Source organism: Anopheles ziemanni, chromosome 2 (genome assembly GCF_943734765.1).
Source record: "Anopheles ziemanni chromosome 2, idAnoZiCoDA_A2_x.2, whole genome shotgun sequence".
In the NCBI taxonomy this organism is placed as follows: Eukaryota; Metazoa; Arthropoda; class Insecta; order Diptera; family Culicidae; genus Anopheles; species Anopheles ziemanni.
Window position 1 is genome coordinate 56,621,700 of NC_080705.1, and position 27,145 is coordinate 56,648,844.

Here is a 27,145-nt window from a genome sequence, read left to right on the forward strand (position 1 = left end):
GTGCTAGATGTAGAAAATTTCAAATTGCACGCTTGCTTAAAAACAATAGATCTCATTAAATCTTTACAAGACTTAAGTTTTGGACTAGGAATGTGTGTTGGAAAAAAATCGTACATTTTAAATTATTATTGCAACTGTTTTTGCTTGCTTGTATGGCTAATAATTGCTTAACTGAGATGATTGAACTTTCTCTCCGACTATTTCTGCTTTTGTATTTTCATAATTAACATTGCAATAACTTCACACACACACGGGTAGTTATTCTACCAAAATTGGATGGTGTGCATTGAGTATTTTTGTGAGTCATTAAGCTTCCTAAATTCCATATCCAACGGGTTAAAAATTACTATCCATCCCTTCCAAAATAATAGCATTGCTTTGCAGTTTCCGTTCCGTGATGATAATATATTCACTAGAATACTCGCATGGCCCTCGGAATGTGAAACGTCGTTGCCTTTGTCGACTATATAGTTCTCCTTCTCTTTCCGGTGTAGGGGGTGAATGGAAGTAGCTAACCCACCACTGTCGTACCCCGCGTGACCTAGGGGTACATTTAACTTTTGCTTCGGCTACGGCTTCTAGAATGGCTCCCACGGCTGTGGTAGCTGCTTACGCTCGACGGTGACGATGGTGTCGGTCTGCGGTACGGTATCGGACGTTTCCGAGCACTGGTGATGGAGAGGGTCCCACAATCCACAGCGGCGGAGAGGCAGCGTTGTTAGAATAAATATACAATTCGCAAAAAAGTGGTTAACGATAGGGGACGGCAGTCGACGCTCAGGGAGAATCGCATGAATGAACTTACCGACTGATAATAATTAACACAAGTACCAAACTAATTAAAAAACAAAATCAAAAAGCGCATATCGGGAGGCGAACCTTGGAGAGAAATCACATCTTCAAGCCGAAATTAAACCGAACTGAAACAACTACTAACGACAGTAATAGCTTACTGAAAAAAAATATATTAAGGATTAAGGAAAAATCAAAACCAAAAATATTCTCTTTGCTTTTCTTTAGCAATGATTTTTTTTTGCTATGTATTGTAGTCAATTTGAGCATTATTGTTACTTTCTATTCACACAATATTTAATTGGCTTACGGAAGAAATTAAACTAACAAACTATACACCATCCAGTTAAAAAGCAGGTGCTCTGAGTGAACTCTAGTAAAACACATCGTCTCGCCTCGAGAATCAACCGGTAAACGAATAATGCTGGTGCTGTACGCCGGGCCATATAAGCAGAAATCATTGCAGATCGGAACGACGCTCGTCCCTGCCCCGGCCACGGTAAGACGAGGATGATGACGAGTGTGTGGCGGTGGATTTTTTCGTGTCGCGTCTGCCGTCGCGTGATCGTGATCGCGATCGCTTTCTATCGTCTCGTCGATGCCCACCACGTTTGGCACTTCGAGAGCGCGAGCGGGACGAGGCAGACGAGGACCGTGACGCCGAGGAAGCATCCCGCCGTCGCCGTCTGCCAGCGTGCCGTGTACGAGAGCTACGAGATTTTGAAGACCGGGACCGAGAAGACCGTTTACTTGGGAGGAAATTATAATTTCAGAAACATAAAAGAAAGAAACAAAAAAGGTACATCAAATGTTTAAATAAAAAAAAAAGATAATTCGCAAACTACGTGCAACTATGTTTGTGCAACTAGCAATCTCCTATTGAGGAAATTACAAATGCCACAAGCAGGTGTGTTTGTCTGTCGAAGCTTTGTCCCGGATGGACTAAAAAGGTTCATCCCGGATCCTACCTGGTGATACGACGACGATCCAGGAACGATGGAGACCCGGCGCGTCGCGGTATCGATGGCGATCTGGAACCTGTACGTGAGCGCACGGTAGTGTGCGACGAATGGCTGCTCGAGCGACTTCTGGAGCGACTGCTGGCTCGATCCGACGAGCTGCGACTATGCGACGACGACGAGCGACTGTGCGATCGAGAGCTTCTCGACTCGCTGCTAGAGCTGCTGTAGCTACGCGACCTAAGGCAGTAGAAAAAAAACGCATTGTGGAAATCAATATAAAAAATTATTTTTTGATCGTGTTGCTTGCATGATGAGAAGTGGAAAAATGTGGATCATACTTATGCGAACGTGAAGGGGATCGGGATCGCGAATGACTGCTTCTGGTGCTTGCTCGAGTTGTCTTACTGCTGGCCGTAGACGGTTTGTCTTTCGTGGCACCAGATATCTTTTCCTTCAGTATGCTATCCATCGCCTGAAGAATAGTGGTCTTTGCTAAGCTGGCCGCGGCTTCCGAACCTTCGGCAACGGCACACGCCCCGACGGTGCTCAGTATTTCATGGATGTCCTTTTTCATCTGGGTACTGCTGCTACCGCTGTTGCTATTCTTTCTCTCACGAGCAGCATCCGGTTTTCCGGATATTGCCTGCTTGTCAGTTGCATCATTCGAAAAAGGCGAAGCTTTTGCTGCTTCTGTTTGCTGTTGCTGGTGTGGCTTTGCTTGGAGCAGTTGAATCTCTCGTTCACGATTTTCCCCGACACGAGACTCGGCGATGGTGGGAGCATCGTGCGACTTTCCACCAACACCCAGCAAGCCACCAACTATGGCACCACTTTCGGAGACGGATTTTTTCTTTTCTAAACTTTGCTTAGCCTTTGCCGCAAGATCGTGTTTTAGTGCTTTGAGCAGTGAGAGATCTTTCTCCTGCTCGTGGGTTTCATCGTACGTCGGTAGGAACGCGTCCAAATCGTCCCGATCACGTTCTTGATCGTTGTGCTGATGTTCCGGATCTTCGCCATCTGACTCGGAAGCTGTGTGTGTCTCGGGGGAGTGTAACTTTACAACCGGCTGTTGCACGATTGCGGAGGACGACGAGGGCACCCCGGATGACGACGTAGCGGTGGTAGAGGATGAGGAGGCTTTCTTTGATTTTGTTTTCCTTGAATCATTTCGATGTTCCGGACTGCTGCGTGGTTCGTTTCTTCTTGTTTCTGGTACCTCACGCTCGGTTTGTCCCAATTTCGAAGCTTTAGACGGTGGCGAGTCCTTACGGGAATGGCTTTCTCGTTCCTGGCGACGCTTTTTTACCTCCGGCGAACGGGAACGGGACGTTTCCGTTTTAATTGGTTTCACCAAAGACACGTCAGACGTGGTATCCACTGGCGGCGCATTCGAGGATGGAGCACGGTCTCGGCGTTTCCTTGAGTCTGGAGATGAACGGCGATTGGATTCCTTTTTTCTAGGTGAAATGGACCTGCGATTGCCGGAGCGCGAACATGATCGTGAACGATCCCGAGCAGCAGAATGATGCTGTGTGCTGCTCGATCGACCACTATTTCCAGAGCGTGGACTCACAGACGTGCGTCGTTGTACTACCACCGATGGCTTAGATTTTTCGCTTCCTTTTTCAAACTCTTTTTTCACTCTTCTTTCCCCAGCATTCGGGCTGGTTGGTTTTTGCGATCGACGTGGTGAGCGTGAAGTCGTTTGCTTTTTCTCGTTGCTGGTATCATGGACCTCTTTCTCGCTGGAAGATGCTTTTTTACGTTGCAGTACATCACGATACCGTTCAGGATCGCGTACGGCCGGTGAATAGCTCAAATCGGACGAGCATTCGTCTGAAGAGTTTGCCGCTGCAGGAGCTCCGGAAGAAGATTGCCCATGAGAAGACGTTTTCTTCGCTTGTGTTGGCGATACGGAGGTGGAGGCGCGTGATGGATCCGGTGAATTCTTTTTCGTTGTGTCCGATTTCTTAGTTATCTTGCTTTCCGCGCTAGACAACTTTGATTCATTCCTAGATGGTGGTTGCGGCGAGCTCGATTTGCGATCATGTCCTGCTGCTACCGATGAATCATTCCCTTGCCTTCGCCGACGGGATGGTGATCCGTCTTCTTTTCTGCTCGAACTTTGCGACCGACGCCGATTACGGCCACGATCCTGGTCACCATCGCGATATCGTTCCCGATCTCGGCTACGGTCATCTTCAACCTTTCGTTTCCTTTCTCGTTCGCGATCAAGCTCCCGTTCACGATCACGTTCGCGTTCTCGCTCACGATCCTTATCGCGTCCCGCATCTCGTTCCTGACTGCGCTCTGAAACCTTCGCACTTCGGGGTGTGCGCTCTCGGCGGTTTTTGTACCTTGTAGTTTTTTCTACACTGCGTCCCCTTGCGTGACGATTGCAGCTTGCAGAGCGGGAGCGGGATTTCTCCTTTCTTTCCCGGTCGATAGAACGCTCTCGGCGACGGTTACGACTTCCGGAGCGAGAACGGGATTTATCCTTCCGTTCCCTATCGCCAGACCGCTCCCGACGACGATTTCTCGATCGGCTACGACGTTCCTGATCCTTCATCATACGACCACCTCCTTCCTGATCCCGATCGCGATTTCGGCTATAGTAATCACCTCCACCGCGATGATTGCCACTGAACCGTTTGTCATCGTAGCGATCAGAACGAGGCGGACCACCACCTCGATTTCCACGATCCCGGCTATCTTCCCGTGCCCGATGGCTGCTACGATCTCGACTGTCCGGACGAACCACCCGTCCATCACGATCGGAATGACGCTTATTTCGTTCCAAATTTTGAGATGCGCCGTGTTGATAATTGTCACGTCGTTTATCATGTTGCTTCTCGTCTTCCACCGGTGCCTTCTTATGCGACACTGCGGGAGACCTTTGAACAAAATAAAAACGCGTATCAATATTTGACTTCAATTGGTAAAGATACATAACAATGTTATTAAATAGAGTCGTAATACTCACTTATTGCGAGATGGTGAGCGAGATTTAGCTTTCTTCTTTTTCGAAGACTTCTTCTTCTGTGAAAAGAATGGAAAAGTTAAAAAAAGAAAACATTACTTAAAGTCGCTCAGGGTATTAGCATATGTTTTTTATGCTAAAAACATCTAAAACCAAAACACAAACAATAAGGGCATCCAACTGGTTTATACCAAAAACTAATTGGTTTTGGCTAAGGTAAAAAAGGTATGCACAGAAAAATATCGGACATGTTATGTTGCTGCAAATACATACAAATATATGACTAAAAGTGATGATAAAAACAGATAGTGAAAATAGAAAAACGCACTAGTTGCGAATAGTTTTTTATTTATGTTAAAAAAGTTAGGTGAAAAATTAATGTGAAATGTAAATGCAGCGAATATGGGGTAAATCGGTGGTGTTTGATTGGAAAATAAAAATCAAGTAACTCACGATACACACACGATATAAATTAAAATGCAGGTGCAAAATAGATGAAAATAAAACAATCAACCATAAAACATTTGAAAGAGGCTATATAAACGGTGTGTGTTGTTAAATGTTGTTTGTTTCATTTGAGGATGAGAAAACGATTGCAAAAATACCTTCAGATCTTAATTTTTCGATCAAGAGTTCCGCTTTTAATTATGCGATAAAAAGAAAGTATTACAACAGTTGAATATTAAAGTTTACACTGTGAATGGTAAGTAAAGGTAGCAGCGTTCGAATAAAAAAAAGGTAAGAATTAAGCACAATTAAAAGGATTAAAAATTTTCGCCTTTGATGGCGAACAACTTGCAAGTAATATAAAAAGGGTTTGGTCCGGTGGAAGTGAATAAAAAGCAGGCGGCGAAACATCACAAACAGGAGTTTCAAAGAGACTAATTAAAGTTGAAAAACTGCCAAAAATAATGGTAGATAATGTGCAATCATGTTGGAAAACACATATAATACGTTCCATTTGTCGCCGATACAAGCAGAAAGATATTCACATTAGATTTTAAGTGTGGATGTATGTTTGAAAGCGTTAAATGGGTTATATCAGATAGAATTTTATACAGATCGAACGTTCATTGTGCAATGCGAGCATACCTTCTCTTTCTTCGATGCCTTTTTCTTCCGCTTGCTGTTGCTTCCGTCACGCTCAGAATCGGACGATACGTCACTGTCTTCGGAGTCCGATTCCGTGTCGGATGAATCACTGTCGTCCTCGCGATGTGATTTCTTCGAGTGCTTTTTCTTCGATCTGCCGTCAGAGGCCATCGTACCGTAAGTAGTGCATTACCCAACGACACATTCGCACGCAGCATCCAAACAGAGAGACATAGAGAGGCATCCAATTCCGAGCGACCAAAACCAAAAAGTAAATGCAAAAAATATTCGAAATAATCCGTTAGCTCAATACAAAATCGGTTAACACAGGAGTTTGTTAACGACTCATATTCGTCCCTTTATGAATAAAATATGTTCTAAATTGAAGGGTCAAATTGATCAGAAATTGGAATTCACGTTGTTTTCTTATGCGTTGGCGATTCTTGAATTCCACAGTTGGACGGTTTCGATTTCCTATGAACACACGGTGGTTTGTTGCTGCCTATGATTGTACTGCAGGAATTGTAAGCAAAAACGAGATCGCGTAGTGTATTCAAATGGGTTTACTACAACTTAAAGTAATGAGCAGAACGAAAACGGTTAAAATTTTATTGGCACAGTCATAGCGGAACAGGAGGATCCGGTATCACTATGTTTCGATATTTTTGCCCAAAATGTTTATTTTGGTAGTTTGTAAGATATGTTTACAACACAAATTACAAACCATACGCATACAACGCGCCAAAATAAAAAAAACAACTACTGCGACATTATTTCAACATTTCATTATAAAGGCACGTACAACTAAATTTAAGATAAAAAAAATTTTCATTACAGTACCAAATTTGCAAACATTTTTATCATCGCGCAGTGAAGTAGAGTGACGTTCAGCGAAAGGCAAAGAAAGCGAAAATCTGATAATTTAAAACTGCTGGAAAATAAACGAGTGTACAATAACAACGAGCCTTAAAGGACAGGCTTAAAATGTGAACAAATATAATATTTTCTGAATAGGTTTGAGAAGGGACAGGTTCTATTCCTTTACTTTCTCATACTGTTTACTTAAAACAGCGTGAAAGTAATACAAAATAGAAATCGATTTTCTGTACCATAATGTCAATTACATAGAAATGATAACAGTTCGTGAGCAAAATGATTAAGAGGGACGGTGGTCACTCTTATCAAAAGCGACTGGAGGAAATAAGTTATAGTTGTTGGTATATTATGTAGTAAGAGAAAAACGCAGTTGTTTATAGGAATAAGTTAATTTTTACCTTTCCATCATGTTAAATATATTTTCATCATATTATTGGTCTGTCTTTTGGAAAAAAGGAGAGAAAAAAGAATAAAATAAGAGATTCTTCTTTTTCGTGGGTTTGATTGGCAATGCATTTGGGAGAGTTAGTTTTCACTTAGGATACTTGTTTATAAAGAAAAAAAATCTATAAGCGAAATTAGACGAAGAAAATTAACAGAATAGTTCAGACAGTTTGTGATTACTGATAGCGCATTAAAGTAATGAGAAAGTCAGTTAAATCACTTCTATAGAATTAATGTTATGATAAAACAAAACGTGGAACAAATTAGTGAAAATAAAACTTTATAAATGTAATCTATCAGATGAAATAACATTATTGATTCAAGCTAAAATATTAGTAAACACTATCTAGATTTCGCACGGCCAAAACTATGTGAGTTCTAGAAAAACAACTAGTTGCGGTTGGTTTGCTTTAAAAGAATTAATTAGAATAATTAGAGTCAAAGCACTGCAGTGAAAGTAGTTTGAGCAAACTCGCCAAGATGACGTTTCGTAATATAAAAGAGAACACACGAAAATAATGTTGTATAACGGAGCGGGCACAGTGACTGCGGGAAGGAAATGATTAAACAAAAGAGATAACAATAAAGAACAATACGAAAAAACTTATAGTTATAGGCAGGCACGGCACAAATACTTACCAACTAGAACGCGTGATAGTATTGGTAATATGGATTTGTGTTTAAAAGATTTTTAGAATTGATTTTACAAGTTTGATGCGTACCAAGTTTGTTGTTCATTGATAATTGTAATGATGTTTGCAAAACGTATTTTGCATACGACGAGTTACGGTGGTTTATGAGAAGTAGAAGTAGTAGTAGTAGTAGCAATGATTATTTTTTTGGTTACGCATTAAGGAAGACTCAACATATGTGGCGCGCGATCGGTAAGACAGAGAGTATTCGAGAGCAAAATAAAAATGAGAGAAGATGTAAGATAGAGATGATGAGAATTAGTACTTTTAGAATAACAATTGTAATACATACAAACATGAAACAATTCAATTATTTCCAGACGATCAGTAGATAACAAGTTATTTAGTTCAAATGCATTCCATTCTGCAAATGTTCGGTTGTCTCAACCATTAACTAGTCATTTGAAAATCACAATAAAAAAATTTGATATTGATTGTTTTCCAAAATTTGTAATGTGTTTTTTCAACACCTCTTATGGACATTTGTGCATGTGACCACTCTCTTGTTTCTTACAAATTGTGATCCGGACATTTGTTGATCAAAAGATTTTGAAAAATTCCATTCACTACATTTTTTAACCCCACAAAAAGTACTATTGCAATGCGTGTTTTCGTTCTAACACAGTTGCTATTAATTTAAAAGGCAGTCTTTACGGGATCAAGTGTAAAATCATGTCAATTAAAACTACCCCGGGTTGGTTTGGTATCAGATATCAATATCTGCTGTGTTTCGATGATAATTAAGGTATTGTATAGCTTGGCTATACACTGTAACAGATAAAAGCTCAAATATAAAACTGTTAATTTATTGTAAATACCTTTCTTTTTTGTTCTTCTTTGATTTCTTCTTTTTATCCTTCTTGCGCTCAGGACTCGAAGACCTGAAATAGTGACACATATTTGAGGCGATGTGTTTAAATTGCAATTTATGTTTCGTTGGTTCGTTTACTTACCCATCTCGTGCTTTTTTCTTTTTCTTTTTCTTCTCATCCTTTCCCCGGGCAGATGCCGAGATGGTACCGCTGGTCGCACCTTTGGAAGCAACCCGTCCTTCCCTACCATTCGCATCGATGTCCTCATCGCCATCGTCCTCGTGTTCGCCCTCTTCGCGTTCGTCTTCAGCAGTACGCTGCTGCTTGCTGCCGTTGCTGCGAGCGCTTTCCTTTTCCGGCGAGGGCGTTCGTACGAGCGCGTACCGCTTCCGGTTGGCCCGCTCCATCTCTTTGGCCTTCTCCTTTTCCGCCAGCTCACGCTGTACGGATTCCGATTTGGCGAGATCTTCCTTCGCCTTGCGGTCCTGATCGAAGCTCGTACCTTCAACGAAGTACTGGGATATGCCAAAAGCTTCACGCAACTTGGCGTTCTTTTCCTGCTGGGCCTGGGCGATGTGGTGCGTTTCCCGCACACTGTTGTGGTTATGTAAGAAAAAGATATGGAAGAAAGATAAGTATAAATAAATGAATCGCGGGTGCGCGTGGTTGGTTGGAACAGGAAATCATAAAACTGTCTAAATGGAAAAAGGACCTTTTCTCGCAACAGAGCGCACTCTCCGGCACTACACCTTGGAGGAAGGTTACGGGTTAGGTTTGCGTGTTTTAGTGCCATTTTCTTTCACAAAATTGATGCTTCTAAACACGATCTAAAATAACCATCTTTTACCATTACTTGCATCACCATTTGACCTTTTTTCCTGCAAAACGAACGAAAATGGTTCGGACACAAACCGACGATTAGCTAACAAGGACTATCGCCAATTACCAGATAGCAAAACATAGTTTGGTTGTGAAGTCACGTTAAGTGATTGAAATACTCGTTAGTAAGGTTATCAGGAATATTAATTTAAATTACCCAAAAAAAACTCCATTTCGATTTTCCCATTCATACACGAACGACATGAAATACATTAGCTTTTCAAAGTCACGATGAAGATTTTAGTGACTTGACCAGACTGCAGACTGGTGGAAGCGGTAACTATTGTGTTCATTACTAGACCATTTCTATGGTCATTTACCGTGGATAAACTGCAATATTTTGCAATATTATTACCTTACAACGCTATGCATAGCTCTCATGCAAATCGGAACATTGGCAGGAGTATGACTGGCCGCGCCACTAGTAGCGGCAGCAGTTGTGGTACTTATGCAGAAATGTTGACGATGCGGTGGTTGTGGTTGTGGCTGATGATGATTGTGGTGGGGATGATGACGATGATGCAGATAGTTATGATGCAGCTGAGGTTGAAAACGGGTGCTTTGTCGGTACTCTGTTCCGTGATCCACCGGGTATGTATGAAAGTAAGTACACGGCAGGCTAGCGGCACCTGATGCTCTCCTCCCCTGTCGATACTGTTTCGTAAGTTCCACCCGGTCAACGGAGGCCGCCGAGTCACAAGATGAAGAGCGCGATAAAGAAGACTGCCGTTGGATTCTATCCCCATCGGCAGAACACGGATGAATTTGCTGTTGCAACTGACGAGCGTGATGTCCTGACTGAGAGACAGTACCATCGAACCAAGCCGAATTTTGCCGACCACGTTGTTTTTGACGATTTCGCCTGTTCTTTAGCTGAGCATTATGGGGCCCAGCACCAGCAATAACATCACGGTAGGTGGCGTGTTCTTGTTCGGGAATTCCACCGGCCTCTTTCGTTACCGGAAGCGCACCGGAACATGCGCAATGGCAGCGACAGCCAACGCTGGTGGTGTCCTTCGTGATGTTACCGGAGGAGCCGAAAGCTTCTGCCATCCTACGGGGTTTTCCGTTGCATCCACCATCCGGATTTTCCATCGTTGCCAGAGTGGACAAACAGAGTCCCTGTAGACGCAGTTGACGTTGCAACTTCAGCAACATCTTCCTATTGTTCCAGTTCATCAGTTCCACTGACCCTTTCGCTAATGCGTGGTAGCTGTTTGGGGGGTCCCGATTCTTTCGGAAAAACATCGAACCGCTTTTCGTGCGCTGCCTGCCTCCCGGGGTGCTTACTTCTTGCACGGCTGATTTCATCCGCTGCTCACAATAGTTAGTGTGCTCCCGGTCACAATCTGAATGGGATGATTCTAGTGAAGATAAACGTGTTGCGGTCGCAGGTTTTACATTTTTTTCTGGTTTTTCTGGATAATTAACAGCGGCATTGGGCTCTTGTTCTGGGTTGGTAGAGGAATCAGGAGGATCAATGTCTTCAGTTCTTTCCTGTACGGAAGGCGACGCGTCTACGTTGCATCGTACGTCGTGCTCGAAAAATTGCTCCTTCGGTTTCTTACGACTGGTGAAAGGGTTGGGATTGGCTTTTTTCCTCATCGCTGCCAGTCGACGGCGGAATTTTGCCGCCGAGGACAATTTTTTCTTCATGTTTGCCTTTTTGATGACTTGTTTTTTATATACTTTCTTCGTAAATTTGCATATAAGAATATTTAAGGCGTATTTACTTATCTTTAATTATTCTAATTTGGAAGACGTTCGATTACTTTTTAAAATTTTTTCTATATTCTGATATATTGGCAATGTAACACTCTTGGAAGACTGTGGATTACATTCGAGGCGCTGGTTTGTCAGTGAGACATGCTAACTATCTAGCTCCGCACTAGCAACACACCAACTTAACACTAATTGAATGCACTGCTCACTCAAGGTTTAAGGAAGACTTTTCTAGTGATCTGTACGTATTTTGCTAATCGTAGTTCACATGCTGTTAGTTACACGATAATGTTTCTTTCCCGTTAGTCATTGCGGAGCCCTATCACGCGGGGCTGTGTTTTAGCTTCTAATTAAAACTTCCCGTCCTCATTGCTTTCATTATGAACGAAGGATATCACAACGGGGGAAATTCCTCCACCATTATGTTTCGTAATAGAACACACTCCCTCGCTCGGGTTTGGCCTTGATACCCGCCGAACAACGTTTTAATTTACTGCTCATCATCGATCCAGAGCTCCTAATTCCAGGGCAGAAAGGTGTCCACCGGAATCACTTTTTTCACCCCCGCTACTAGATGCTGGTGTACTTAATAAAAGTTCGACAATGTCTTTGAAATTTTCTTCTCGTGCGTTGTCGGTTTGTGGCTCTTTGGATTGTCCACTTTCAATGGAACACTTTTGGCGAACAAACTGACGCCTATGTCGGTGGCCATTTTGGTGTGCCAACGCAGTAGCAGCGTTGATCACACGTCTGGCACCGTGAGATTTTTCTTCCAACTAGAGGATAATAGAATGGTTAATATGGCGGCGCTAACGTAGGAAGACAGGAGTGCACTGTTTCGCACGCCGTGAGGAGTCGCTACTGCGCATGCTACAAACGGAACTGTACCCGAACGGGACACATGCTGCCGAATGTCCTTCGGGTGGGTCCTGGTATCCTGGCAAATGTTTGATGTGAAGGAGCAGCAAATCAGTCGTTAATTCTAAAAGTACAGCGTTTAAAGCATTTGAACTTTCACTTGATCAAGTCACTAATCACTCTAAATTTAATATGAAACAGTTGCATCCTTTGTTGTAAAAATGTTGTGGGACTGCTACAAAGAACATCACAAAGATTGTTATATTGCACCATTATAACATGCACTTTTAATTCGCAAGACAACTCATCAGTACATTTAAAGACCTTATTGTAGCTTGTGAACGTTATAATGTACCAGCTCTATTTAACAGGTTCGCAAATCAAGTCAGGGAATTGTGCAATAAAATCCTTCGATTAGAATATGAAAGGCAAAAACATTTTCCTCACCAGACTGAATGGTGACAAATAGCTGGCCAGTTTACAAAAAAAACCCCTCCCGGATTTAGTCGCCAAAAACTTGAACAAATAAACCGGTCTCCATACTTTGCTGTGCATGATGTTATGACTGCTTTATCTACATCTGCAACGATCGCATACCAAGACAGGATACAAAACGGGGTACATACCAAGGAGATACTTCTGGTACATATGCGAGACACTATAGTTTGCCAATTAGGGGGTTTCTAATCCAGCTTTTCCTCCTACTACGTCTCTGCAAGGGCATGAGACTTTAAATGATTTAGCTGGCAACGGACTGGATACGTCCAGTTCCCCGCCCTGGGCGCATCGGCAAGAGAATGCAGCAGAATCATTTTACAATCAAAATCTGCCAACATAACCGGAGAAAACGTTCCTTGTCCGCTCTAGAACGGTAAATAGACCGCAAGGTAGGTGGGATAGGGTAGATGGAAAAGGATTGGAATGGAAGGGGGGAGGGATAAATGGTGTGTGTTATTATTGAAGAAGATTCCCAGTGTTCATGTGCTCCCGAATGCACAATCACAATGAATCCATTTCAATGACCCGACCACATAAGAAGCGAGTTTCGGAGAGAATAGAAAACTCGTTGTTCGTCGTCGTCGTCGTCGTGTGTTGGATTGAAGTGGAGTTCCATTCGGAATGCTATTTGAAGTGCTTCTATCTTGCACTTACTGGTTTTGCTCTCTTTGAATCGTTCCCGATTTCCTCTTTCCGCCGCCAAGACGCATTATCGTCATGCTGCTGGCTTGAAGCGTAGAAAGAGGTCTTGCTCCCTACTTCAACGGTACTAACGACGGTGTAGAATATGTGTCGCACTCTGCTGGGTATTGTCAACCGTTAACCCTATCTTTGAGTTAGTTTACCTCACGCACACAAAACGCCTCTATGCAGAGCGTATCTTCGAGACTGCTATACGGCTGGTCAGCCTGGCTGGTGGTTATGCATGACCATTAAATCAAGGGCCGGCAAAATTGTTTCGTAAGATTGACACAAGCCGGGTTCGAGAACGTTTTGGGTTCTTGACGGTTGTTTTTTGTGTTCTTCCCTTCTGCCATATTTTGATAAGCTTATGCATAGTGTTTGAGAAGACGAAAGGAGCTGCCAATAAACTAGAAAAACCAGACTTCTACCGTGCGTGCGATATCACGCACAAAAAACAAACCCCCTTTGCAGCCGCCCAAAGGGGACACTTACGGGAAATAATAGAGGTACGTACTTAGCAGTGCAGACCAATTATTACGGTCAAGTTTACATCAACCCTTTAAAGTTATTTTTACCCTCAGTATTGGATAGCATACTGTGAAGACCGGATTCTCATAGACGATCACAAAGACGACGATGATTGCTAACAACTCACCAACAGACTCAGAAGCATATTCTCACATATTTTTCTGCTGAATATGGTGCGAACACAGACAAGAGCAGCAAATAGACGTGGAATCAATTTATCCCTCATCCTCCGCACAGTGGACACGTAGGGTTGTCTTAAATTTATCCATTGCATCGCAGCTAATTTTCATAAAGCCATGTCCTTATGGAAAAACACCTAATTTTTACTATTTTAACATTTACCGTATTTTTCGTGTATAACGACTCCCTAAAACAGTATTCAATGTTTATATATAAAATCTTTTCTTATTTTCCACAGTTTTAACAATTGTATTCCTGTTTTAACCCTTTCTATATGATCGTAGATCTGGTTGGAGGTGATAAGAAATTTCCATTCACTTTTGCATATTCTATCACTTTTAACATGTTCCGTACCGCGTCAACCAAATATGGGTGACAGCAGTAACTAGTTCTAAAAAGTTTTTGACCTCAGAGGTTGAATCTCTGGTCACAGCTTTACGCAAGGTCTTGCGTTTGCGTTTTTTCCCATGGGAGAGATAGGGACTGTCAATGATGACGCAAGACCTTGTGTTTTCTGTACTAAAAATCAAACGAGTTTGTTTCTTGCCGCAGATCGTGATGCTGCGTACAATGAGAATATTGTGAAAGTATCTGTTTCATCGATATTGCTAAACATATGATGAACAAACGTACTTATTTTGAAAATGTATAATTAACCTGTTCATCTGCTACGGATCATTTACGTTTCCTACGTGCACGCTTAACCCCTGGTCCCAGCTTTACGCAAGGTCTTGCGTTTGCGTTTTTGAACTGTCAAACGAGCACAGTTTTCTGCATCAAAAAATATTTTTGATTTTTGAATATACCTCTTACTTGAGTATTAAATCTCATTAAAATCTACTAGGAAAAATATTTACTATTGACACATAAAAACGCAAGAGTCTGCGGCAAGAATCAAACTCGTTTGATTTTTAGTATAGAAAACGCAAGGTTTTGCGTCATCGGTGACAGCCCCTATCTCTTCCATGGGAAAAAACGCAAGCGTTTTCGTAAAGCTGTGACGACAGGTTTACTCCTCTAGTTGGCCCACAGTGCACCAGAACGGCAGACAAGACCACACGTGTATGGAGTAAGTTCGACGAGCGGTCTGCAATGAAGAGCGCCTCAAGTTGCTTTTGCTCATAATTGTTCCTGTAGCCACTTTTTGTATTGCTTTGCCGATGTACGACGTTGCGCCTTCGATTGTATCAAAAGGGTTCTGCATATACGGTAGGTACATCTTCTCCTTTCCACTGGGTCCTCTCAATGGTGCTTTCTGCCATTGCCGTTCTCCACCAGATTCCTAGCAAAATTGTATCGAACCGGACACAGTACCATTCGGCGCAACCTATGCAAGCAATTCATTTTCCATCCATCCTCTCTCATGCCTTTGCGTGAATTATTGTCCTGTATGGTGCGCGCTGATGTTCGGTCCATTCCATCCGAGATCGTATATTCTTCTTACGATGCCCGTTTTCCCGTCTTTTCGCTCTTCTAAATTCTTTCGCTTCGCTTCGCACGACGGTTTGTTTGTTGTGCTACGGCAACTCCTAGTGCGCCGGGGGCCCGTGATTCCTTCGCATCTGTTTATCTCATGATTCAATTGTCTCTCCCGCTTTTGCGTCACCCTTTTCTCTTTCTTAAAACACACACATAAACCTACCGGTCCCTGGTGGCGAGTCTGGGCCGCCGCGGCCACACTTAAAAGAGCATACGTTGGTTTTAGTCGATGCTCGTTTTTCGATTTACCCCCCTGGTGTATGCCAGAGTCAGTTACCATCTTTTCAATCGTTCTTGTTTTGTACTCCTGTGTTTCCATAGCTCGCTAGAGCTAGCATTTCCGCCCGGATTGTGTTTTCTCTTTCCATCGAGCTGCGGCGCCGTTCTCCGGATCATTGTATGCTCTCTGTTCTGTATCTTGCTACCTCTCCTTCCCGACTCCTGCTGGTAATGGCTTCGTCCTGTTGATCATGCTGCTATAATAGTATGTTGCTCCGTCCGTGCAGATCCAGTTCTACTTTATCCTATTCTACCTCATCATCCGTCAATTCTCAAGATGCCACACAGCAAATCGGCACGCACATACACACATGCATGTACGTGCTGATCCGTCCGCCGGTTCCCGAAGTTGTCTCCGTAAAAGGGGTTCCTCATGCTGCTTCTCGGCTGCTCGAGGAGGTTCCGATACATATCGCTTCCAAACAACATACATCGACGGGCTATAAGGTGGAGGGTAAAAACCACATTCTCTCGGGGTTTGGGTTGTACCTCGGAGTTATTTTTGAGCATCACTACGAACCAACCAACCATCTCGGTAGACTCGTTTTCTTCTCCTTTTACCATACACGGGATGCCGGGATACGGGTACGGGTTTTCCACCGTTCCTCTTTACCCTACCACTAACCAGCCAGTCAGCCAGCCAGTCAACCAGCCAAGCTCTGATCTTTCGTTCTCTTTCTCTTTCGATTGATAGGTCCGTTCAGGGTGGTAAGGTACGGTAACAAGGCGCATATTAAGCTGGAAAACCTTTACCATATACATTCGGAAACGACAAGTCCACATCGGAATCCCGATGATGGGCATTAGAAAGGGATGACAGAGCGCAACCGTCCATCCATCCCGTCTCCTCCGATACGTACGCGGGGTGTGTTAAGACCCCCGGTATGGTATGCTGGTAACGTCGCTGAACGTAAAGTATATTGTACCGTCGTGGTGTGCTTATAGAGTCTTCTGGCGAGCGGTGCTCAGGAAGAACTCAATTCAATCGTCGTACATGCACGTTCATGGTGTGTTGTTGAGCTGTTGTTTGTCACTTGGCGTTAGTTATGCCTCCATCGGCGTGTGTCAGTTTTGAAGTTCTACTCAACCAGTGAACATCGTCGGTGGCGGTGGCATTTACATTGCGAGGAAGTGTCCCACCAGCGCAACAGAGAGGGCGAGAGTGAAGAAAAACAGAGCGAAGCTGCAACTAGCGAGACGACGTCGGGGGCAAGACAATTGGTGTTAAGTGAAAGATAGAGGCTATAATACCCACCACACGGCGTGGCGACGATTGTGAATGTACCTGAAAAGCGTTCTAAGCTACGCAGATGTAAATTTAGCATACCAAGGGTTTTTTTTCTTCTTCCGTTGTTTCGGAACATCACGGCTCGCGCGTACCGCATGTGTGTTTGACGTTTCGCCGTGTTTTAGTTTAGGAGGTAGTACGAAATCACCACCGTATCTTTCCGTTCCCGGCGGTGGTGTGTGTTGTTGCAACCCGAAACAAAGCGACCTCTAAGCCGGCATCATCCACGGAAATGTCGGAGCAAAGCGATGAAACCAACAAGGATACGCTCAACGAGTACGATCGGCACGTCTTGGAGCAGCTGGTGGTGGACACATGGGGACTTAGTGTGGCCACGCTCAAGCGCATGATGTGTAAGTATTGTTTCAGACCCGAAATGGTAGAAAAGCGCAATCTCGCCTACTGTGCTGCTTGCGATAATTTCCAGCAGTAGGTTTAAGCGAATTTAACGACCAACACGCAAAGCAGCCGCCCAACATAACCAGCTCATTTTCGTTTCCATCGTCTGCTTCGTTGCTATGCAATCATACCAAGATGGCTTGGAATTGTGTGCAGAAGTGTGATCACATAAAAGCAGCACGCGTATTTGCACGCATGCGTAGCATATGTGTTAATTTCTGTTATTTAAATCCTCCTTGTGAGCTCTACGATCGAAGAACATTAATTTACAGTCCATAAGGTTGTTTTATATGCTTCCATAACTGCTTCATATCAATCAGCATTTTTTTAGAAGTTTCTAAACGATCATTCTCTGCTATTCCAGATTGTGGCATTGACGAGATATCATTAGTGTTGATAGAGGACCCGGAAATCAATGAACTGTTTAGCGATCCGCGTATGCTTGGACAGAAAATTCTATTTAAACATCGACTGCGGCAATGGCGCCTGGAGCAACAGAGTATTCTACAAAATGCACACGCTGATCAATTAAATGGCAGTGCGATACGTTCCATCGGTAGCAATGGTGGCGTCCTCGGGCGACATCACCATGCACCAGCAAATGGTAATCCGGCAAAAAGGAAGTACCCGTTCGAAGTCGATCCAATTCCAACGCTGCCACCGTCGGACGACGAAGCGGTCAGCGTAAAGATGGAACTCGGTACTAGCTCCCCATTGCCGGCCATCGTTCCTCCACCGTTTGGCACACTACCTGTTCTTCCTCCGTTGTTAAGGCGAAAAAATTCCGAACAACAATCGCTACAGGAGCGGACGTCCGGCGCCATCGGAGACATTCCGGTGCGGATCGATAAACTTAGTTTGTTACGATTGCTACAATCATCCCAGTCCGGGCGATGGATATTAAGTAGCTTCAAACCGTCGCAGCCGCTCGAGCGGCGGGGACAAACCATCATAACCCATCTGATCGTCGACCAGTTTCTGCACTTTAACATACTGTTCAAGCACCGACTGATGTGCCACTACGCCTCGGTGATAACGGAACTCTTTCCTGCCGAAATCAAAGAGCTTTACTACGCCCCGCGAAACACGGTGAAACGGAACACCTCGGGGAAACTGTTTGACCGCTACACGAATCAGCGGCTGCGCCACAAGAATCGTCTACCGCGCGCAAAACCATTCGTAGTGGACGAATGGACCGAGCAAAAAACGTTTGCCGAATTGGCGATCATGAACGAGGCTATGAACGGTAGGGGAGACTTTATGGGACGGCGTCTGTCGGCGAACGGCGATGCCACCGGTAGTGATGACGGGAACGTAAGCAGTGACTTTTTGCAACCTCTGACGTCGATGTACGTGGAGGGCGAAGACCAGGATCCAATGAGCAGTGGGTCTGCGGTGGATTATTCCACCAGAGAAACCGATATGCCAAATCGAGAGTAAGCATGACAAATGGAACGGAGTGTACCGATGCCATATAGTGTTAAGGATGAATAACTGGATAAGACTAATAGCTTTTTAACACAGAAGTGAATAACTATGTAAAATGCGTGAAATAAATAAAACTAAGTTGTACCCGCTCTAATGAAGTTGTATTATAATGAGAAACTTATGGGGGAAATTTGGACGAATTCTACGCAGCAGATGTATCGCAATTAGTTAGACCGCCAGATTCAACATAGATCCATTTGAAATTTAAATGAATGTCCATTCAAACAACGAAAGAACCATAAGGAATGAGGAGAGCCAATAGTCGAGTTGGATATTAAAATGATTGATAGGCTTATGCTTATGCGCCAACAAAAAAAAAGTTTGGATTCACAGGTCACATGATAGTAGAATGAATTGTCTATTCTGCCTTTATATTGAATTTTGCACTGAGCTCTCCCATCACGTAAAATTGCTAAAGGGTGATTGCTTTCCTACAGAGTGAAAACAAAGAAACAAGCTTCACTTCAATTGGCCGTATTTGTCCATTGACATTATCATGGAAAAAATGTCTTAATCGCTGGTCTAATTAACTCTGAAGTGTAAGAATGATAAAATCACGCTTGTATGACCGGTTAGTTTTAACGGGTTTTAATTTGTTTCTGCATATTGGGTTTCTACAAAATAATACCACACAAGAAAATATAAAAATAGAACGCGGTTAACTACCTATTTATTATAATATGTAATGTTGGTATTACATTAACGAATAAACAATAAAAAGTTCTTATCTAACACTTTATAATCTCTAGCAAAAAAATCACTAGTAATTCATTCATGTTAGCTCCTTTGCTACACATTATTAACATAATTGTGAAGCTACAATATCACTGTTCTAGTTACATTCCCCTTTGGTTGACCATAACTTGAAACTTGACAATACAACCGCACATACGTCACAAGGCACAGGAAAATTAGCCTGTAGCCCTTCTTTGAAAATCATAATTTTATGGTCATGGGCAGGAATAATTAACATCCGGTAGGGTGAGATGTGCGCAGGTGTAGACATGAAATACATGAGGGGTTATGGAAAGTGACCAAACGAAGGAACCATTTGAAGGGCTTCACGTCTTTTTTTGGGGTATGATGTCTTAAGCAATCCAAAAAGGCTACTTACAGCAATCTTCCGTATTCGTCTTTGGGCAAATCAATGGTTCCATGGTTCATAAGCTTCGATCGATAGAGCTCCACCTTGGCACGAACAACATCTTGACTAAGCCTAAAACGTTAAAGAGAATAGTGGTAATCAATAATATGCGAACATCGAAATCGTACCGCGAGTTATTATGTATTGATCTTTCAGGAAAGGATGTGTTTTGCTTACCCTTGGCTCTCGAGCACTTCTTCGAGTTCAGCACATTTAACTTCGATCTTACGCTTCCGTTCGTGATCCAGGATACCTTGGTTTGGTTGCCGGTTTGACTGGGCATCCAGTTTGGCCAGATCGTCCTCGGTGCGGTAGTTTACACTTTCCTTCTTACCCGGCCGCACGAAAGCCACGTTCCGCTGTACGTGTCCATTAGTGCCGGAACCGCGAGGCGTTGTGAGCCCGATTCCATTATACATTCTGAATCGCTTGATACACTTTGCAGCGCATAAAATAGCACTCTAAGCTAAACTAAACCACGGGATACTGCTGCAAGTCAGTTTAATTCATGCGGCAAATTATCTACGCTACTAACGCGACCGATTACGTTCAGAAAAATAACAGAAAAATCGATACTACGCGCCCTTCAACAGCGAACGCCTTTGGTTGCGGCTTTGATGCCGGTGAACTGCTTTCCCAAAATGTTTCGCGTGGCTTAATCCGAAAGAAAGGGAAACGCATTAAACTGTACCCACCTTCGGGTACTATAATCTAATTGGGCGAACTGTTTCACTGACTTAGCCAAAATCACAAACAGAGTGATTGCGAGCGTGCACTTTTGCGTTCCGAGAACCTTCGGCCATCACGGTTTGTGCATTTTCCTTTTGACAGCTGGAATGAAAGCTGTCAAATTTGACTTAAGTCCATTTGGCAGATAAGCAAATTTATGAAAGGGCGGTTGAAAGTTTTTCATATCCTTGTGTAAATCCTTAAAAATTGTCCTACATGCAATATACTACAGTATACAGTCATTTTACATAACTATTTTGAAATTATGTTATTAATGTTCAGTTATGACTTAGGTAGCGGTTCTCCCAGCTTTTGTCATTGAGATGGTTTTAAAAATTACTCAAGGATTTTGTAGTCCCGTACAACCAACAAACTTCATTTTTGTCCGTGAAATTATTATTAATTACCAATCTTCTTCTTCTTCAATGGCCCGCTCGTAGTTGAGCACGTAGTGCTGACATGGCCTGGTATACCAATCGTTCTCCAGGTAACTCGGTCCATGGCTGCAGCTCTCCATCCCCGGTCGCATCCGATGTCCCGCTGGTTCTACTCCACTTGGTCCATCCACCGAGCTCGCTGAGCTCCTCGTCGTCTCGTGCCGGTGAGCACCTTATGCCCCAACCAACGAATCCTGCCGGCTTTCGCCACCGTCAGGATGTCCGGCTCGCCATACAACTCAGCTAACTCGTGGTTCATCCTTCTCCTACACGCCCTGCTCACACACACCGCCAAAGATAGAACCCTCGAAAACTGCGAGGGCGTTAGCGTCCTCCGAGCGCAGATTCCAGGATTGATGCCCATAGAGAACGATCGGTCTAATCAGCGTGCGACCAATTACCAATCTTTCTTGCGAATGTTTGTTTTATTTCAATCAGTAGGAAAATTTGATGCCTTGAATCTACTCTAATCTTAATATGACGACGTTGATGTAACCTTTGCTGGAAAGTTAATAAACGGCATCATCGGAGGCGTTTGGATTAGAACTGTTTAGAGTAAAATGATAATACTTTTCAACGATGTATATTGGAAATGAAAACTACAGTTGGTACATTTTCTCCTCTCTTAAACAGCTGTTTATATTTTCCCAGGTTTTACAAAGGGTACTTTGTGTTTACTAGAAACAGTTCCAGCACAAACTTACAGATTGATGGATTACGGATCGGGGAGTGTTTTCCGAGTGGACGCAGCCGCACTACTTTCCTACGCGCATGTAAAAATTATTCGTAGGCAAATAGTTCCGTGGAGAGCAGGAATGCAAGAACACACTGCGGTGTGCTCCTTATGCTCTCTCCCTCTTCTCCTTCTCCTTCAAACCATCATCCTCACCGAGAGCGTGGCGGGATGACAGAGAAACCAACAACAAACTACTGTTTAGATGATGCCGATCTTGTTGGCAATGTCCAGCGCGTCGTAGTCGCGGGTAAGTCGCACGTACGCCTTCTTCTTGCCATCCGGTCGCACCAGCGTGTTGATCTTCAATACCTTAACGTCGTACAGCTTCCTGACGGCAGCCTTCACGTGGTTCTTGTTGGCGCGCAGGTGGATCTGGAAGACGAGGGTGTTGTTGTCCTCGATCTTCTTCATCGCTGCTTCAGTGGTCAGCGGGTACTTGATGATGTTGTACGGATCCATTCTAAAATAAAATAACAGATGAAAATATTTAGATGCGACGTTTGATAATTTTCTTCTAATTTTTCTTCTTTTCTTCCAACAATCAATTTTTGAATGCTTATCAAGTTTCGATTGTACAGTATTCCTATTGCATAAAATTGCGAAATATCTCTTTTATTAAGTATACTTTCTAGTAAAATTATGGTAGAAAGTAGTTGCAAAGTGAAAAGAATTCATTCTAGCATTCTGAACAAATCACAATGACCCCATTTATGCGAGGTAACCGTGTTTAATTTTTTATGAGAATGCATTTAAAAGCAGACAGAACTTGGTCATATTCATTGCTTTGATACTTCATCTTGTTTCGGTATAAAATTGAGAAATGTCTCTTTCATTAAGTATACTGTCTAGTAAAATTATGGTAGAAAGTAGTTGCAAAGTGAAAAGAATTCATTCTAGCATTCGTAAAATATCACAGTGACTTCATATATACGGTAACTGTGGGTTTTTTCCCTGGGAATGCCATACGAAAGCAAGCATAGCTTGATCATATCACATGTTCTGAACGTGCATCGCATTTACATTTGGACTATATATTGTTTGTTCTTCTTATGCTTGGCATAACGACTGTCTTCGGTTACTCCTGCGCGTAAAACGTTTACTTAGCCACATCGTCAGAGGAGCTTTTCTCGGCGGTTATGCGCCGATTTTCTTACTGGCGTAACTGCTCTACTGTCACATCCTCCGCAATGTTAGCGTTGAATTGAATTTGCGAAATGTATCTTTCATTAAGTATACTTTCTAGTAAAATTATGGTAGAAAGTAGTTGCAAAGTGAAAAGAATTCATTCTAGCATTCTGAAGAAATCACAATAGCCCCATTTAAGCGAGGTAACCGTGTTCAATTTTTTTCTGAGAATGCATTTAAAAGCAAACAGAACTTAGTCACATTCATTGCTTTAATACTTCATCTTGTTTCGGTATAAAATTGAGAAGTGTATCTTTCATTAAGTATACTTTCTAGTAAAATTATGGTAGAAAGTAGTTGCAAAGTGAAAAGAATTCATTCTAGCATTCTGAACAAATCACAATGACCCCATTTATGCGAGGTAACCGTGTTTAATTTTTTATGAGAATGCATTTAAAAGCAGACAGAACTTGGTCATATTCATTGCTTTGATAATTCATCCTGTGTTTCGGTATAAAATTGAGAAATGTCTCTTTCATTAAGTATACTGTCTAGTAAAATTATGGTAGAAAGTAGTTGCAAAGTGAAAAGAATTCTTTCTAGCATTCGTAAAATATCACAGTGACTTCATATATACGAGGTAACTGTGGGTTTTTTCCCTGGGAATGCCATACGAAAGTAAGCATAGCTTGATCATATCACATGCTCTGAACATGCATTACATTTAGAAGATTTAGATTGTTGGTTCTTCTTATGCTTGGCGTAACGAATGTCTTCGGTTATTCCTGTCCGTTAAATTGCTTAACCACGTCGTCAGGGGAGCTTCTCGGCGGTTATACGACACTTTACTAACGGACGTAACCGCTCTAATGTCACAAACCTCCGCAATGTTTGCGTGGTATTCAATTTGCGAAATGTCTCTTTCATTAAGTATACTTTCTAGTAAAATTATGGTAGAAAGTAGTTGCAAAGTCAAAAGAATTCATTTTAGCATTCTGAACAAATCACAATAGCCCCATTTATGCGAGGTAACCGTGTTCAATTTTTTTTTCTGGGAATGCATTTAAAAGCAAACAGAACTTGGTCATATTCATTGCTTTGATACTTCATCTTGTTTCGGTATAAAATTGAGAAGTGTATCTTTCATTAAGTATACTTTCTAGTAAAATTATGGTAGAAAGTAGTTGCAAAGTGAAAAGAATTCATTCTAGCATTCTGAACAAATCACAATGACCCCATTTATGCGAGGTAACCGTGTTTAATTTTTTATGAGAATGCATTTAAAAGCAGACAGAACTTGGTCATATGCATTGCTTTGATACTTCATCTTGTTTCGGTATAAAATTGAGAAATGTCTCTTTCATTAAGTATACTGTCTAGTAAAATTATGGTAGAAAGTAGTTGCAAAGTGAAAAGAATTCTTTCTAGTATTCGTAAAATATCACAGTGACTTCATATATACGAGGTAACTGTGGGTTTTTTCCCTGAGAATGCCATACGAAAGCAAGCATAGCTTGATCATATCACATGTTCTGAACGTGCATCGCATTTACATTTGGACAATATATTGTTTGTTCTTATGCTTGGCATAACGACTGTCTTCGGTTATTCCTGCGCGTAAAACATTTACTTAGCCACATCGTCAGAGGAGCTTTTCTCGGCGGTTATGCGCCGATTTTCTAACTGGCGTAACTGCTCTACTGTCAAATCCTTCGCAATGTTAGCGTTGAATTGAATTTGCGAAATGTATCTTTCATTAAGTATACTTTCTAGTAAAATTTTGGTAGAAAGTAGTTGCAAAGTGAAAAGAATTCATTCTAGCATTCTGAAGAAATCACAATAGCCCCATTTAAGCGAGGTTACCGTGTTTAATTTTTTTTAGAAATGCCATGCAAAACGAATGCAACCGTAGTTTTGTCGTATTAAACGCATTCGTTTGATAAATGAAAATTTGATACTCATTCCTTCCTTATACGATTACTTACCGGTTACGTTTGGCCACCGACTTCCTCGGGTACTTCGGACGGCGGGGCAGGCTCAGAGTTTTTGGCCGACGGAACGTAACGGAGGTACGGATCTTTCGGACAACGGTTCCGTACGGTCCCTTCACAAGCTGCAATGGAACGATGAAAAAATTAGTTTTGTGTATTTATCGCTCATAAAACATCATTGCACCATTGAAAATGATTCCTTAGGGATGGTTAGCGGTGGTTTCAGTTGGAAGTAATGAGATGATTTCATTTGCTTACATCAAGGAGATTCCCTCTTCAAAATTTCATCATTGGAACACGCGCCAACCATAAGAACACTTTAAGGCCATTGATGAATCCTGTTGCTTTTTAGCATTACTTACCTTGGTCTTCGCGCGCTTGGCACGCAGCAGAGCTGCTGCCTTGGCCTTGGCGTGTCCCTTCTCAACCTTAGCCTTGATTTCGTCACGCGTCAGCTTCGTGCTCTTCTTGACACCCTTCTTGGTGGTGGAGGTGGCGGCCTTACCCTTCACGACCTTAGCACCCTTGGCACCCTTTGCCCCCTTGGCGGCAACCTTCTTGGCTCCAGGTGCAGCCGCCTTCTTGCCAGCAGCGGGCTTCTTAGCTCCTGCGGCAGCAGCTTTGCCGGCCTTGGCACCAGCAGCAGCCTTAGTGGCTGGCTTAGCGCCCTTGGCAGCAGCACCCTTCGCGGCAGCCTTTCCAGCGGGAGCAGCAGCGGGGGCCTTCTTCTTCTCGGCGGGCTTCTTGCCGGCGGCGGAAGCGGTAGCGGTAGCCTTGGCTGCCTTCTTACCAGCAGCAGCGGCAGTGGTCGGGGCTGGCTTCTTGGCATCCTTCTTCTGGCTAGGACCGGCCTTGGTTGTTTCCGGAGCAGGTGCCGGTGCCTTCTTCTTCGAGGCAGCCGCTGCAGCTGGGGCAGCAGCCTTCTTCTCCGGAGCGGCCTTCTTCTCACCCGAACCGGACGCCGCGGCGGCTGCCGGTTTCTTTTCTTTCTTTTCGGCCGGTTGGCCGGCTACAAATCAGATAGAAAACAACAATTTGATTAGTAACTAAGCACGATTGTTGTCTGCGCTTGACTCAGCTGTCAGGAAGGAAGGGGGTTAGGTCCTTACGAGCTTGATCAGTTAACTAGTAATTAATACTCTCTTTCATAGTAAATTTTCAGAGAGATTCCCTCTAGTAAATATATCATCACAGAAAGCTTTTGTCCCTTCCAACACTTCAACGACGATCATCGTTTCCTCACGTTAGAGCTGTCTTGAGAAGGCAAATGCAGGTATCACATCCACCGCGAGGGGCGCATCCGACGGCACATAGCCCTCGTGGCGTACACAATGCGATGTCAGAGTGCAGTTTATCACGAAAAAATCACAGTTCCACATTGATCGACGCTGAATGATGAGCATTTATGGTTTGGAAACACATTTCAGCAAACTGCACGATGATTAAAAGATATTTTCACCGAAATTTTCACATTTTTAGCTTACCGGGCTTCTCAGACGGTTTCTTCGGAGCCATACTTGTGATGGAAAAGAATTGTCAAAAAGGAGAGATGTCGCTTGTCAGTTCGGCTTCCGGCGCAATTCAACTTTCGATATAGGTTTAATATTCAAGCAAATTATGACACATCGCTACTAGCGCCCTCTAATGGATTCTCATTCAACGTTTTTTAAATTATCTCATGGACTCAAAGTGACCGTTTTAATTGTCAGAGAAATGATTTATGAATGTCTGTACTAAGGGCACAGAAAACGAAGCGTAATCGCTGGTCTCTCGTGTGTTATCGGTATTCAGGTCAAGCGTCATCTGAACTTTGTTTATGTTTTGCAATTTAGTAAAAGTTGCAGCATTTTTTGAAGCTACAGCTGATATTGTGTTGTGTATTGTTGGAAATACAAAAACTACGCTACCCAACGAGAAATTTTGGCGTTATTTTGGGGTAAAAGAATTCTCTTCAGAACTGCCCGCTCTTCTTTTCAGAATTCTTTTACCCCTTCTTTTGCAGCAGATTTCCTATGCAATCTAGGCGTAAACCGACTTCTGAAAAGAAGGGT

General features: G+C 43.0%; 3 protein-coding genes across 4 annotated transcripts; 1 reads left to right on the top strand and 2 right to left on the bottom strand.

Annotated features, from left to right (window-relative positions):
- Nucleotides 1–113: 113 nt before the first annotated feature.
- Nucleotides 114–20,771, bottom strand: LOC131282204 (serine/arginine repetitive matrix protein 2). Of its 2 annotated transcripts, none has more exons than XM_058311614.1 (9): nucleotides 20,254–20,771; nucleotides 20,047–20,148; nucleotides 8,792–9,244; nucleotides 8,657–8,719; nucleotides 5,827–5,980; nucleotides 4,738–4,793; nucleotides 2,093–4,648; nucleotides 1,761–1,991; nucleotides 114–668 (listed from the first exon to the last, which is right to left on the bottom strand). In XM_058311614.1, exons 1-9 carry the CDS (start codon nucleotides 20,493–20,495, stop codon nucleotides 554–556), a joined length of 3,972 nt encoding a protein of 1,323 aa, XP_058167597.1. In that variant the 5' UTR covers nucleotides 20,496–20,771; the 3' UTR covers nucleotides 114–553. The 2 variants fall into 2 exon arrangements, with proteins under 2 accessions (XP_058167597.1, XP_058167596.1); XM_058311613.1 differs by lacking the exon at nucleotides 114–668 and adding an exon at nucleotides 1,088–1,541.
- On the top strand, nucleotides 16,544–19,016 carry LOC131282205 (uncharacterized). Its single transcript, XM_058311615.1, has 2 exons — nucleotides 16,544–17,398; nucleotides 17,809–19,016. Exons 1-2 carry the CDS (start codon nucleotides 17,278–17,280, stop codon nucleotides 18,882–18,884), a joined length of 1,197 nt encoding a protein of 398 aa, XP_058167598.1. The 5' UTR covers nucleotides 16,544–17,277; the 3' UTR covers nucleotides 18,885–19,016.
- Nucleotides 20,772–21,853: 1,082 nt separating the features above from the next.
- On the bottom strand, nucleotides 21,854–26,663 carry LOC131282517 (histone H1.03). The gene is made up of 4 exons (XM_058312002.1): nucleotides 26,579–26,663; nucleotides 25,457–26,103; nucleotides 25,089–25,216; nucleotides 21,854–22,438 (listed from the first exon to the last, which is right to left on the bottom strand). Exons 1-4 carry the CDS (start codon nucleotides 26,607–26,609, stop codon nucleotides 22,177–22,179), a joined length of 1,068 nt encoding a protein of 355 aa, XP_058167985.1. The 5' UTR covers nucleotides 26,610–26,663; the 3' UTR covers nucleotides 21,854–22,176.
- Between the last annotated feature and the right edge of the window lie 482 nt (nucleotides 26,664–27,145).

Bases quoted from the DNA above. Each gene is read 5' to 3' on its own strand.
- LOC131282205 (XM_058311615.1), top strand. From the start codon at position 17,278: ATGTCGGAGCAAAGCGATGAAACCAACAAGGATACGCTCAACGAGTAC. The intron at 17,399-17,808 runs GTAAGTATTGTT...CTGCTATTCCAG, and splicing joins CACGCTCAAGCGCATGATGT to ATTGTGGCATTGACGAGATA.
- LOC131282204 (XM_058311613.1), bottom strand. From the start codon at position 20,495: ATGTATAATGGAATCGGGCTCACAACGCCTCGCGGTTCCGGCACTAAT. The intron at 8,720-8,791 runs GTAAGTAAACGA...TCACTATTTCAG, and splicing joins AAGAAAAAAGCACGAGATGG to GTCTTCGAGTCCTGAGCGCA. The intron at 1,542-1,760 runs GTAGGATCCGGG...TTTCCTCCCAAG, and splicing joins GATCGTCGTCGTATCACCAG to TAAACGGTCTTCTCGGTCCC.
- LOC131282517 (XM_058312002.1), bottom strand. From the start codon at position 26,609: ATGGCTCCGAAGAAACCGTCTGAGAAGCCCG. The intron at 25,217-25,456 runs GTAAGTAATGCT...GTTCCATTGCAG, and splicing joins CCAAGCGCGCGAAGACCAAG to CTTGTGAAGGGACCGTACGG. The intron at 22,439-25,088 runs GTAAGTAATCGT...ATTTTATTTTAG, and splicing joins TCGGTGGCCAAACGTAACCG to AATGGATCCGTACAACATCA.